At 41.8% G+C, this 15,332-nt stretch overlaps 1 protein-coding gene across 1 annotated transcript in view; it reads right to left on the bottom strand.

Moving 5' to 3' along the window:
• Positions 1-13,046: 13,046 nt before the first annotated feature.
• Positions 13,047-15,332, bottom strand: part of LOC127420194 (sushi, von Willebrand factor type A, EGF and pentraxin domain-containing protein 1-like) — a 34,374-nt gene continuing 32,088 nt past the window's right edge. Inside the window, exons 7-12 of the mRNA XM_051662247.1 lie at positions 14,956-15,183; positions 14,632-14,814; positions 14,215-14,403; positions 13,750-13,974; positions 13,331-13,519; positions 13,047-13,240 (exon numbers count right to left, since the gene is read on the bottom strand). Coding sequence (XP_051518207.1) covers positions 13,047-13,240; positions 13,331-13,519; positions 13,750-13,974; positions 14,215-14,403; positions 14,632-14,814; positions 14,956-15,183 — 1,208 coding nt within the window. The remainder of the gene's footprint in view (positions 13,241-13,330; positions 13,520-13,749; positions 13,975-14,214; positions 14,404-14,631; positions 14,815-14,955; positions 15,184-15,332) is intronic.

Here is a 15,332-nt window from a genome sequence, read left to right on the forward strand (position 1 = left end):
CCCAAACGAAAGTGCAAATTTACAGAAGATTTGCAAAAAAAAATTCCCATGCTTTCGTCCGGGTTGAGATCTGTGGGAAGCAGAATGTATGACGTAAAGCTGGCACTTATGTGTCAGTTGCTAATAAAGGTGCAAGTGATTTAGAAGCACACATTAACTGCGAAGCATAAAGGGTCAGCAAAAGGTGAAAGTTCATCAGGTAAATTAACGGACTACTTTTTGCGACCAGGTAAAATTGTTATCTCATTGCTGTTTTCCATGGCCATTCAAAATAATAGTAAATGAAGGTACACTCATGGCATCAAATATTTTATTTTAGTACATGGACATTCAAAAGAATGTTGGAAATGTTTATTTATTTATATATATTTATGTTATGCTAATAGAGTGTCTTTTTCACTGTATTAAAGTTTGCATTCATAATAACACTGTTTTGAACCCTATTATTCCTTCGGCCATGTCCTCGCCAGCTGATTCTCCCTGCTTCCTGGGTACCTGGGTAGGATGAGGAGAGGGGAGGGGAGGGTAGAGGAAAAGAGGGCGGGAGAGGCAGAGAAAAAGAGAGAGAGAGAGAGAGAGAGAGAAAAGAAAAAAAAACTCAGGCTCCCGACCACGCCGCCATTCGGTCCTCGGCCAGCTGGGCAGCTGTCCTCCACGATGCCGGGCGATGGCACTGGACCTCACCTCCTGGTGGACGGCAGCGAGCTCCCCTGCCTCCTGGCAGGCATCAGCGGCTGCTCCACCTCCTGGCAGATGGCAGCGAGTTGATGGTGGCCTTTGAAAGCCCTGGTCCAAATTCCAGACATGAACTGTCAATTGACAGTGTCTGTATATCACCAACCCATTTAACTGAGGCCAGAGCCAACAGAAGTACGGTCTTTAGAGAAAGCACACGCAACTCAACGGATTCCAATCGAGTGGAGGGCTTGTGAGCTCCCTCAGTTGCAGATTTAAATTCCAGGGTAGGAATTTAGCAGAGCGTGGGGGTTCAAGCACCTCGTTCCCCTAAGGAACTTTATGATCAGATCATGTCTGCCTATAGAGGGGCCAGCCTCTGGGGTGTAAAATGCCTAGATAGTCGCTACATAGACCTTAAGTGTTGATGAGTAAGAGCTGTGTCCAGCCACTCTTGAAGGAATGTAAGAATTTCCACTATGGAGCAATTCACTGGATCCTTGCTGTGTGAGGAGCACCAATCTGCAAACACATGCCATTTTAGTGCATAGAGGCATCTTGTGGATGGTGCTCTAGCCTGCAAAATGGTGTTTTATTACCGACTGAGCCAATTCTGGCTTGTTCGCTGTGCTCTGTTCAAAGGCCACACGTGTAGGTTCCACAGCTCTGGCTTGGGATGCCGAATCGTGCCCAGCGCTTGAGCCGCAATCGGTCCCTGGCGCAAAAGCATGTCTGCTCCACAGTTCAAGCAGACCGGGACATATAGTACTGTGCAAAAGTCTTAGGCACATAAGATGTTTCACAAAAGCATTTGTCTTAAGATGGTTATTTTTATCTTCAGCTTTAGTGTCAATAGGAAATATAAATGTTAGACTCCCAAACATTACTTTTGCAAATAGAAAAGATTAGATTAGGAGAACAGGAAGCCCTGCAACAGATGTCATGGCCCCCACAAAGCCCCCCACAGAACAGTCTGAGATTACATAAAGAGACAGAAGCAATTGAGACAGCCTAAATTGATAATAGAACTGTGGTGAATTCTCCAAGAAGCTTGGTACATCCTATCTGCCAACAACCAAGAAAAACTGTGTCCAGGTGTACCTAGGAGATTTGGTGCTGTTTTAAAGGCAAAGGTGGTCACACTGAATATTGATTTAGCCTTTTTTTTATGTTTACTGGACTTTGTATGACATTAAGTGATAAATGAAAACTATTTATGTCATTATTTTTGAAGACATTCTCACTATGCAACATATTTTTAGGCATAAGTGCCTAATAAATTTGCACAGTACTGTTGTTTGTAGGAAAAGTAGATGGTGCTCGCTCATTGGTAGAGAGCAAGTTCCACCCTTGCGATTTATGTATGCCAGCACTGACATGTTGTCTGACCAGATCAGAATGTGATGATTCGCTTAGTCAGAATGAAAAGCCTTCATGGCTAAGAAGACAACCAGCAGTTCCAGGCAGTTTATGTGCCACACCCGTTTCGCACCTGTCCAGGTGCCGAAAGCTTGGCATCCGTCGCACAGTGTGCCACAGCCTGTGTTGGGCACATCCGTGGTCACCACTTTTCACCTGAAAACCTGACCCAGCATAATACCCTGCTGATAAAAGTTTGGAGCTGTCCATGGTGCTAGAGCAGCCAGACAGCGGCGAGTCACAGTGACATGCATGCACCCTTGGTGCCAGGCATGCTGTGGCACGTGATGTTTGAGCCAGCACTGGAGAGGTCTGATGTGTAAAAGACCTAACGGTGGAAATGCTTTCCCCAGTTTGAACTGAAACACACTGATGAATGGTCCGAACATACTCACTTGTGAGGTGCACTTGCATGCTCACGGAGTCGAGTCTAATTCCCAAAAAGGAGATTTGTTTGCTGGGAGAAAGTGTGCCTTTCTCCCAGTTGACATTGAGACTTAGGCTGTTCAAATGGTGAAGTATCAAGTCTCTGTGCTCACACAACAGAACCTCTGATTGGGCTATTAATAGCCAATCGTTGAGGTAATTCAGACCAGTCCTGTGGGTAGATGTGAGATAAGATCTGTTTCCGAGTTAACATTTTGAATGGGCATTTTGCAAGTGCGCGATTCAAACTTTTCAGATCTTAAATTGGTCGAAGCCTGCCATCTTTTTTGGGAATGAGAAAAAAGCAGCTGTAAAACCCTTTGTGGACATGGCATTCCAGAACAATCTCTATCGTGTTTTTTGCGAGGAGATTGTAAATGTCTGCCTGTAACAGTGCCGCATCTCGTGACGGAACCGTGGACGGTAGAATGCCGTTGAAGTGAGGTGGCCGGCATGCATACTGGATCGTTTAACCATGTTCGATCATATTTTGCACCCAATCTGACACACCCGTGAGAGCTCGACATGCGTCCGTGTAATGAGACAGCGGGTGCATCGGTTTGCTCACTATAGGAGGTAAAGTGCCGCTCGCCATAGGGAAGCGGTTGTGCATAGTGTGTGGGGTTTGAGAAGCGTGAAGAGAAATTGAGCTCTCCCTTTGAAAATGTATGTGTGTCTCATGCAGCTGCAACAAGCCCTTTTCTTATACTTTTTTATTTGTACACAACACACAGAAACATTTTGCATAACATTACCCCGCGAACTTCGGCAGGGAGGGGGAGTGGAACAGCGTGTCAAACCGGGCTTTCTTCAGATCTGGGCCCTCCTTCTCTTTAAAAACTTCAGGGTTTGGGGCTTGCTCATCTATATCGTTGTGAAGCTTGGCCTGGAAGACTTGAAACACCGCTATGCTATGGAGTGCAGAGCCGGCCTGGCCCGCTGCTGTATAAGCTCGTCCAGCCAGTGCGGACGTCAGTCGACACAGCTTGGAGGGGTGGGCAAGGCAGGACTTCTATCCCATAGTGGCAGTTGGGCAGAGATAGGCTGCAGTCCCCTCTTCAATAGGGTGAAGCTTCAAATATCCCTTCATCTCTGCATGGTCCACTTTCATTAGAACTGCAGCTGCGAGGACGCGAAGGAGCTCTCTGTGAGTGGCCTGTGAACGTCCCTCACCCTCGCTGGGGGAAGGGGTGGCAACATCCTCCGTGGACCGTTCGCACATGTCTGATGCTGCGAGGGATATGGCATCATCTCCGCCTTCAGAACCGCCAACAAGGAACCAGCAGCGAGGTGGAGAGAGTTAGGCGATGAATCGTCCTGTTGCGTCTGCAGTGAAGTCCCGTCCGCTGAAGGGTGTATGTCGACATCGAAGAGGGCTTTTCAAGATGAGATTTAGTCGTGGTCAAAACGAGAAAATGTCGGTCTTAAAGGAAGGAAATTCTGAAGAAATGGTGATCTAGCACCCACTTATATAGGCCAACTGCACATGTAAAGGGACGGGGCTCAAACACCATTGGAGGGATTGGCGTTATTATTAGTGGTCAACAGATGTGGGTTTTTTAATGGCCAATGCTGATATCCAGAGAGCAGGGTGGCCGATAGATCGATACAATGCCGGTATATAACAATTTAATATCATAAATAACAAACATAATATTGCAAAAAAAATAAAATAATAAACTCTTATTTAGCACTATATTTACTCAGTTTCACACAAAACATTAACTTTGTAAAAAAGAATCTAAAAAAAATATTGTATTTTAAATGGGAGGTAGCAGTTTCTTCTGGGGAAATGAATGTGGGTAGGACTTCCTCCGGAAGTCGTTCTACAACATTCCCTAGCTCTGGCTGCAGTCATTTTAAGACCCTGTTTACAGCTGGTAATACGACGTGTTTCGGATGATCCAATCGCAAAGGTCAGCGCTAAATATAGTGTAAACGGGGTGCAAAATGTTTTGTGATTGGACACATGCAGAGGTAGTAAAAAACCACATCGCATTTTTGGTTTAAAACGGCGTCCTGATGCATCCCGGACAGCAGCAAAGCACCACCTCTCACCAGTCAATCACCCACCAAACAGAGGGTTTGGTCTTTCTCCATTCAAGTAGATAGGAGCTGCACTTTTATGACTGGAAATAACCTCCCAAGAGCATTCCAAACATGGCCGACTGTGGACTGACTTACTACAATGACTTTGGTTGCACTCACACACTCCTGCGGATCCAGCATGAGAAGCAGCAGTCTCCTGACTGTTAAAACGGCCTGGATCACCTGCTTGGATTATCATCATGATTTGTGAATGAGAGGAACTTTTGATCCTGAAGTTTTTGATTCTGGCTGATAGAGTAAGCGCTTCAGACGAAGATATTAGATGAGTGCTCGATGGGAAGAAAATGCTGGATTTTTGTGAGGTTTGTGACGTATGTTTAAGTGAATTATCTTTATATTTGCAGATGTCTATAATAGAAGCTTTATTTATATTTGCCATTTATCATTAGAAAAGTGACAGGGAACTGTTGAGAGACTGTTAGAATATGTGCTTCATAGGAAGATTTATATTAGGTTGATTGATATTTGCCATTTTATCATTAGAAAAGACAATTAAAAGTCACATTGAACTGTTAAGGAGAGGGTGAATGAAACAGGCAGGCACTTTAATATGAGCTCAAATGCATCTGCCACAGCTCTGATATGCGGACCATTTAAATGAGACTGTGTTGCACACCGGTCTATTATTGTAGTAACACGATTCACGTAACAAGAAAACGAACCGTGACTGGTCATTTACATGTCTCAGTTGCTTCACATGCAAACAGGCAATTCTCAGCACCCTCAAGAAACAAATCGGCCAAAGCGGAAAATTTATTGGCCAATGCTATAATGAAAAAAAGTCAGAATATCAGCCAATTTATCGGCCTCTGCGATATATCGGTCGACCACTAGTTATTATACAAGGGCTTCAGTTTGGTCATCAGAGAAGGAATTTCATAAAGCATTTACTGCAATGTCGAGTGAACTGTAATTTATTTCACCCAGTTGGAATAAAATTCCATGACTTTATTCACACATTGGCATCTGAACATACAAAATTTGTTAAGATAAATTTTTATAAGATTTTGTTTTATTTAACTTTGTTACACCAGTGGTGTTACCAGTCTAAAGTGACCGGCCGTTGGAAATGAATGGATTAGACTACAGAATACAAATTACAGACTACATTTTGATTATTTGATAATCATTATCAAATTTTATTTATTTGTATAGCGCTTAACACATCATTTCAGAGCAGCTTTACAGGAAATCATGCATTAACCAAAGAATTAACCTAATATCTATAAAGTGATAACTGTGTAGTTTGATTAAATATGATTGTAAAGTGTGTATAAAAATTAAATAATTGTATTTATAACCCCAGTGAGTAAGCTGAAGGCAACTGTGGCAAGGAACACAAAACTCCATAAGATGTTGGTTAATGGAGAAAAATAACCTTGGGAGAAACCAGACTCACTGTGGGGGCCAGTTCCCCTCTGGCTGAACAACATTTAATGCCAATTAGTTATTTGTGTGCAGTGCAAGTCATGGTTTTTGTAAATTAAGTCAGCGTTAAGGGCCAGTGTTTAAAAAAATATTTTTTATTAACTAAGATTAATGACTAATATCTTTGAAGTCCATCCTGGATTAACTGCACAAGTTCACATAGATGTATTGTCCTTTGTTAGTTGGCTAATAAAGGCTTTTGTTGGCAATTAATTTATAGTCTATGTATTCCATTTCAAGAGTGTAATCCATCAATAGACAAAAGGTGATGCAGGCAGAGTTCAATGAGATGCATCACAGTTCAACTGGCAGGTCATTTCGGTGAGATCTATCTTAAGTCCAAGGTTCAGGCAGTGGGATATGAAGTATCCAATGTCTTTCAGTTGGAGTTGGCATCAGTTCATCCTCTGAAGTCAAAAGACTGAAGTGATGTCTGGCTAGCACTGGCTGTAGTTTGTCACCATCACTCAGCGGCACATAGCGGTGGAGTCCGACACCGAGCAGGAATGGAGCTGGATCTGGATGGCTCTGGTAACCTCGGGATATGAATCCAGAGGTTGGGACATGGAAACAAATAGAATATTATTAGCGTAGATGCCATTCAATTTTATGCAGAGTTATAGATCATGATAGATGTTTCTGGTTCTGGCAGACCTAACTAAAGCAGCCCAATTGTGAGTTGGATAAATTAGGTGTATGCCTGGCTAAATAGAGGAGTCTTTTGTCTAGACTTAAACTGTGTCTGCATCCCAAACAGTGTTAGGGAGACTATTCCATAGTTTAGGAGCCAAGTATGAAAAGGATCTACCTGCTTTTGATATTCTAGGAATTAACAAGCCAGAATTTTGTGATCGTAATGAACATGACTGAATATAGTGTCAGAAGGTCACTTAAGTACTGTGGAGTTAGGCCATTCAAAGCTTAGTATGTAGTTAACAGACTTTTAATACTAAACTTTTCAATTATTTACCATCAATTATTGCATTATCATTAACCACATTTCACATGTCATACTGGGATGGTATGAGGGAGTAAATGAAAATTAGTTCCACAATCTGCACGTACTGAAATAGGAAGAAACATGTCCCTTAAGTTTTAGCTAATAGTTGGCTGACTAGATATTTAGTGTTAAAATAAGAGAATACAAGAGCTTTTTTGCTCTGTGGTTAGCCTCAATTAGAATTGGAAATGAAAGGACTTCAGACCTTCAGTAGCAACCTCCCTTCAGTCGTCTTACATGCAGTCTCAAACTGCTCTTAACCCGCTTCTGAGGAATATCAATTTTCTTAATGTCAAATTCTTTAGACATAGTCAATTGTTAGTCATTGAGCATTTAAGGATCAGTTTTGCACATTAAAATCTGAGTGCAAACTGAAGTGCTCCACAAGATGCCCTTTAGTTTCACAGCTAAGAGTGTTCAATCCTGAATGCATTTTCTGATTTGCAGTATATAACATGGAAACCACTTGGCATCAGTCAAACCTGTTGCAGTACATCAGTAACCATACAAATGAAAGGAGTAACATAACTACTAAATGGTCTCTTCCCCTCACACAAAGCTATCTTATGAAGACTTTGAATAGTAATGCTTTCAGCTATTGTTTGCTTGACAGTCCAGTATCACCAGTTGGTTTCATTGTGTGGAAAAGATCTTTGCATTTCACAGAAAGAAAGTCATGTGACTGACCATCTCATTTGTCAAACAATCCATCTACAAAAATACAATATCCAGAAAGGTTGTTTGTATTGGTCAAGAACGAGGCCAAATAACATAAAGCTTGATCATTTAATGACAAACAGGATCAAGTAACATTGAATACAATGAACAGTCAAATTATACATGTTAAGGTTTGCCACTGGTTGAGACAAGGCAAGGCTTTCTCCTGGCCATCTAGTCCACATGTGACATACGGTGAGCCAGTCATATCAAAGCTCCAACTGCACATGAAGATCAGTGTCTTTGGGTTTGGACAATGGCCTCACTACATTTGCCACCACATGTGTGGAACAAGTCACCGATACAAAACCAGAGAAACAACGCATTCGTTTTTAAATAAGATCACTAGCAAACACTTCAGCACAACTTAAATTATAATAAAAAAAAGAAAATGCACACTGAGGATCACCTACCTGGCTCACAGGTGGGAACACCTGGTGTCCAGGAACCATCTGCTCCACAGCGGAGTTGCTGTGGTCCATTCAGCTAGTATCCAGGAGAGCATGTGATCTGAACAACTGTGTCAAACACAACCTCTTTTGGGGCAACCTGACCATCAATGGCTGGACATTTCATTGGAAGCACCAGAGAGATTGATTGAGCAGCAGGCAGATAAAAAACTGAAAGTGCCATTTGTGTGCCTCCCACTGCACATAACTTGTTTCATAGGATCTCTAAACAATGGTCAACTAGTTCATCATTTCTGTTGCTTCATAAAAGCCTCTCTTGCAAAAAAATATAGTGTTGAGAAATAGGCATACGGTGAATTACAGCAGCAAACAGAGCCACACTGCTTGTAAAAACAGTAAACGGTTCATTTGCATGCCAATATAAACAAGCCTTACACCCGAAATCCCTAGCACACCTAAAAGATCACCTACCTTGCTCATAAGTGGGATTTTAACATCTATTGCTAATTTGACTCTAAAACCAACCAGTGTGGACCACGGACCAACAATCCATCTGCATAATTTGTTGGTTCAGGGCACTTTTGAGCATGACTAACATGATTGTACGGAGAGACTACAGGTTTCCACTGGATGTTTCTGAATCCGCTCTGCAAGAGGGGAGACACTGGTATGTAGATGGCTCACGCTATAAACAAATTACAATGTGTACTGGTGTGGTTACGCAATTACAGAGCTACCCAATCAAAATTATTGAAGCATACTCGTTACCATACAAATCAGCACAAGCTGCTGCCAATTGGCTAAAGGCCAATACATAAATATATATACAGATTCAAAGTATGCATATGGGGTAGTGCACGATTTTGCAAAATTATAGGAAGAAAGAAATGATAGAACTTCGGATGGAAAACCAGAATCACATCACAATGTGGTAGCTGATTTGATTAAAACAGCACAGCTGCCTTCCAAATTAGCAGTAATCAAAGTGGCCCTGGTGACTCAGAAGAAGCAAAGGGCAACAGGCTTTCAGATGAAGTAGCAAAGTGGGCAGCAAAAGAAGTAATTCATAGCACACACATAGGTGAATGGGATACCAACGTGGGCATCATACCAATGATGCATTCCACTTTGACTAGTGATCTAGACATTACATTTTTGCAAGCCAACCCAACAGCACACGACTTAAAGCATTGGGCAGCCAATGAGGTATCAGATGATAGGGGACTGCTAAAAGACAGACAAAAACGACTGGCACTACTAACATCAGCAATAGTGCTGTTGTTCAGACATTATCATAGCATATCACATATTTCAAAAGAAAAGGTGATACAGATGATCAATGAATTGTATTGCATTGCAAATGTGAGAAAAACATTCTCTTTAATTGTAGACGCGTGCTTAGTGTGTGCACAAAATAACAGAACAATAAAAGACAGGTTGACTAAGGCATGCCTGGAAACAGGCTGAAAATGGGTAGATATACTACCAGCAGTCTTATCAAAGATAAGAATGTCTCCATTTGAAATACTAATGGGTAGGCCTTTCCTGACCCCTTGGGTCAAAGGCCGCGCATGCCCCTTGTCCACAGGTGATTTGAAGGTGGTAGTAGCTGATTATGTGGATTCCCTTGTCAAAACATTGAATAGCATAAATGGTGATGTTTCTCTTTCTCTCCCTATGCTCACAGAAAAGCCCACTCACCCATTTGTTCCAAACTAGCAGGTCCTAGTGAAGTGTCTGAATCCAACGAAGCTCGGTGAGCACAAGTATCTGGGTCCAACAACGGTTCTGGCGGTAACCAGGACGGGGGTACTGACAGATCTGCAACCACAGTGGATACACGCAAGCCGTGTGAAGCCTGCACCTGGGGAGAGCCTGACTATTTCGAAAGCGAACGGTGAAAGTACTGGAGGAGCTGAACACGCAGCGCCAGTGCCTAACCGGGAACTTGAGAATTAGAAGGGACGAAGAATGAAGTTCTTTATAATGTCACTCTGTCTTATGACAGTAGTCGAAGCTCATATCTAGCGGTAATGAGACATGGATATATAATGGTGATGCACCACATAACTATGCTACCAGTTTGTGGTGGAAACTAGCTAACTTTACGGCCAAAAAACACGGGAAAGGTAGTTGTTATGTATGTACGCATATGCTGCATAGTGTATCTACACCAGTGGTAAAGGTAACTCCATAACACCTACTAAACAAGGAACACGAGTGATAGGAGACCGATATAGGCAATGTGATCATAATTTGTACACTGCCGGAATTGTGGACAGGTAGATGTGCCATGGTAGAATTAAGTGACCACACCATGGTGGTCTGAGCTATTGAGAAAACAACAAACAGAAGGAGAAATAGTCTAAATAGACCAAATAACACACCGAGAGAACTTACATTATGGACAGGAACAGAGATATTCTTTGGAGCACTGTTCCCACAACAGTGTTGCAGTAATACAGAAAGTTGAAATGACTAGATATGAACTGATATCATTCATAAATTCGACAAAAACAATGTTTGACGCAGTACGCCAAGAACTTAAAATGCCTAAGATTAACAGCGCTACAAAATAGACTGGTCCTTGACCAGTTAACAGTTGCCAGTGGAGGAGTATGTGTTATCGTGGGAATGAGTTGCTGTACTTTCATTCAAGAAAACGATGAAGATGGACATGCCATAGAAATGGGCCTGAAAAACATGAAGATAGCAGCGGACTTGGCAGCGAGAGAAACTGTAGATGATGTCAACGAATTATTGACATGGTTAAATTGTTGAAAAAAAAATGTTTTTGAATACTTTAATACCTATAGGAGTAATTTTACTTGTTATAGCATTACTGATTTGTCGTGTGATTCCATGTGCTAAAACATTGGTCAGTATGACCATTGATAACGCTTTGAATGCTAATTACACTCTGATAAACCTTGAAGATGCTGATATAAATGGTTATGGGACACATTGGGAGGAATATGATGGTAATGAGCAATAGATAGAATGTAAGGTAAACAGGATGTGACTTTTGAATAGCCTTCTGAGGCACTTGTCTCTTTGAGACAAAAGTGGGCAATGTGAGAAATAGGCCTCAGATGGAACAATGTGACCTTGATGCTTGATTATCTGCTTTGTATGTTTTCGGCACTGTCTTGATCACAAAATGTACTTGACAAGAATGTACTTCTGTAAGCAAGAGGAAACAACCCCATATATGGAGGATTGAGAAAGTTCAAGGTAATGGGTGTAACCAGCCTTGTGTGACAAGAACCATATAAACCCCTTCCTTGCTTTTAATAAATCAAAGAACTGCTTGTGACATTGTCAGTGTATTTCTTCCCACCAGTAAATTCATCTCCCGATCGAAGAGTGGCTGCGAGGAAGGCAGAATAAAGCAGCCGAATTGTATTTGACTAACAAATATCTAGTTTATCCCAACATGAGCACACCCAAACAGAAATTGGAAAATTGGCAATATATTGTAAACAAAATACAAACCTGAAATATGTTCACTGATATAAAAGACAAACTTTTACATATGCAACATATTTCAATTCAAAAATGGTTTTCATATATTTACAGACTATATATTGTCCAAGATATTAGTTTTGAATTTACAAGTGCCATATGCTTTGGAAAATTTAATTGCCATTTCTAACTCAAACATTACTATGAGGGGAAAAAATCCTCAAGATATTGCTTTACAGTTTGGATTTCCCAAGAAAACATGAATTTATGAACAGTTAGCCTACCTCAAGGTCAGTGGTCTTCTCGCCACATGCTGCCATGTTACTTTTAGATGGTGAGCTCATGTAAAACTTTACCAAGTCATTTGACACCTTTCAATATTTTTTTCTTGAAGTTGGCCCACTCACAGTCCCTCTCCCCAACCTCAAATGTTTTCCACCAGTTGGATACAAAAACTAAGGATTAACCTAAGTTTTGGTAGGCTACAGAGTCAAACTAGCAAAAATAAATTGTAACATTAAGTTCTTATTGGAGTTCCTATCCACCCTTCATGTAATTTCAGACCTGTACAATTACTGTGGAACAAATTTTTAATTTGAAGAATCTTTATGCAGCTCTTGTCAAGCTCCAAAAATTCTAAAACCATACACTAGCTTGAGGAGAGGACCAAAACTTAAGTCTACTGTGTTCCGTTGTAGCCAGTTATTGACCAATATATGGTGTTCTTTTCCCTGAAGAAAAGTTTCATTAACAGGCAGGGGCACACATTCAACATGGCCTTAATGCTTCTGTAAAGGTGTAGGATATGCAAGTCAAATCCTTAAGACATGTTCACCACATTAAAATTGGCTTATGTTCTATTACAACAATGTTGGATTGTGCCAAAAAGGTGTTGAAAGCCAGTAAGTCAGCCAATAGCTTTAAAACTGGTAACCTAGTAAGTGGGGAGGGCCATACAAAGTCCAAATTGAGTTAATCCAGAAGCACTTTATGCTCCATTTCCAGCTGTTGCAGAACACTCAGCCCACATGCTCTGAGGAAGTACAACAGTGCCACATTCACACTGAAGGACATAGCACACATTTAAATCATTTTTGAAGTCTGATAATCACATTAAGTCATCAAGATTCCTGTCTTTACACCCCAAAATTTAAAGACCTCTTAAAAAAAACCCTTGTATCACTTGATATCAAATTAAGTCTTCCCAAACTTTAAGACATAGACTAAGGATCTGTGGGAACCCTGGATCCATTTTGGATGAACAGTTGGAACACTATCCAGAAAGGTAGTATTAGTCAAGAATGATGCCAAAGAAAGCTTGATCATTTAATGACAAGATGAGGCACACAGGATCAAGTAACACATGGAATACAATGAACAGTCAAAGACCATACAGGTTAAGGTTTTTGCATCTGATTGAGACAACGAGGCAAGTCCTGCCACTGGCCATCTAATCCACATGTGACATATGGTGAGCCAGTCATATCAAAGCCCTCCCTGCACATGAAGATCACGGTGTCTTTGGGCTTGTACGATGGACTCTCTCCATTTGTCAGCACTCCATTTGCCACCACAGGTGTGGAACAAGTCACTGATTAAGAAAACAAATTAGTTTTTAAAAGAATCACTACCAAACACTTCAACATGCTCTTAAAACTAAAACACCCCCCTCCACACACACCTTGTTCACAGGTGGGAACACTTGGGGTCCAGGAACCATCTGCTCCACAGCGGAGTTGCTGCGTTCCATTCAGCTTGTATCCAGGAGAGCAGGTGATCTGAACAGTGGTGTCAAACACAGCCTCAAGTGGGGAACCCTTTGTATTGGTCATTACCACACCATTGGTAATGTTAATGACTGGACATTGCACTGAGGAACCAGAAAGTGAGATCAGCAGTATGAAGTAAAATCACTTAATTTTTTTTTTTTTTTTAAAAAGCCACAGTTAGCAACACTTATTGCTTGTCAGATTTAATCAAAGTTAGACAAAATTACCCCTCTTAAAAAAGGTACTTTACAAGAACATAATTTGTAGATCTCATTATGCACTTGACTACATGCAATTCACTACTACCAAACACTGCTCAAAGACTACCTACCTGGCTCACAGGTGGGAACACTTGGGGTCCAAGAACCATCTGCTCCACAGCGGAGTTGCGCAGTTCCGTTCAGGCTAAATCCAGGGGAGCAGGTGATCTGAACAACGGTGTTCACAGCCTCAAGTGGGGAACCCTTAGCATTGACTACAAAACCATGTGGGACATCAATGATGGGACATTTTACAGAGGAACCAGAGACTGAGATATCAGCAGCATGTGGAGAACCTGAAATAAAATTTAATGAACAGTTGGGGGAAGAGAAATGATAAGTATGCACACTTCACAATAAGTCTCACCTGACCACATGTGACCGGATTTACCCCCTCCCAATTGACATGTGGCCTTCACTAGGCATGTGAATAACCCATTAATATAAACTTCAAATACACATGTTCTGCTTAGGCATGCAGTATAAAAACAGCCTCTCACCTCAACTGTACCACAACTGTTTAGCTCCTACTTTACCTAGCTTACAGGTGGGAACATTTGGTGTCCAGGAACCATCTGCACCACAGCGGAGTTGCGATGCTCCATTCAGTCTGAAACCAGGGGAGCAGGTGATCTGAACAATGGTGTCAAAAACAGCCTCATGCAGGGAACCCTTTGTATTGGTCATTACCACACCATTGGTGATGTTAATGACTGGACATTTCACTGGAGGAACCAGAAAGTGAGATCAGCAGCAGTGTATGAAGTTTAAAAAAAAAAAAAAAAAAAACCTAGTCAGCAAAATACACTTATTGCCTGTCAGATAGACTTAAATCCAAGTTAGACAAAATTACCCCTTTTAAAAATGTATTACAAGAACATTTGTAATCTCATGACACACTTCAGACTACATGCAATTCATTACTACCAAACACTGCTCAAAAGACTACCTACCTGGCTCACAGGTGGGAACACTTGGGGTCCAAGAACCATCTGTTCCACAGCGGAGTTGCGATGCTCCATTCAGTCTGAAACCAGGGGAGCAGGTGATCTGAACAGTGTTAAACACAGTCCCACGTGGCGACCCTTTAGCATAGAGTACAAGTCCATTGGCAACGTCAATGATTGGACACGTCACTGAGGAACCAGAGAGAGCAAAATATTGAAACAGTCACATGTAAACAAGGAGACTTGCAAAACAGCATACATTTCACTGAAGCCCAAAAGACCCTTTAAAAATGCAAAACGCCCTGCCCTTGCACACTGAAGATCACCTACCAGGCTTACAGGTGGGAACATTTGGTGTCCAGGAACCATCTGCACCACAGCGGAGTTGTGATGCTCCATTCAGTCTGAATCCAGGGGAGCAGGTGATCCGAACAACGGTGTTCAACACCGCCTCACGTAGAGAACCCTTAGCATTGACTACAAAACCATGTGGGACATCAATGATGGGACATTTTACAGCAGAACCAGCGACTGAGATGTCAGCAGGATGTGGAGAACCTGAAATAATTTAGAAACAGATTTAACAGTTGGGGGGGGGGGGGGGGCTCTCCACATACACTTCGATAAGTCTCAGCTGACCACATGATGATTACTCCCACCCACCCTCCCAAATGACATGCAGCCTTCACTAGCAGTGAATAATCCAT

Source organism: Myxocyprinus asiaticus, chromosome 29 (genome assembly GCF_019703515.2).
Source record: "Myxocyprinus asiaticus isolate MX2 ecotype Aquarium Trade chromosome 29, UBuf_Myxa_2, whole genome shotgun sequence".
NCBI classification, from domain to species: Eukaryota; Metazoa; Chordata; class Actinopteri; order Cypriniformes; family Catostomidae; genus Myxocyprinus; species Myxocyprinus asiaticus.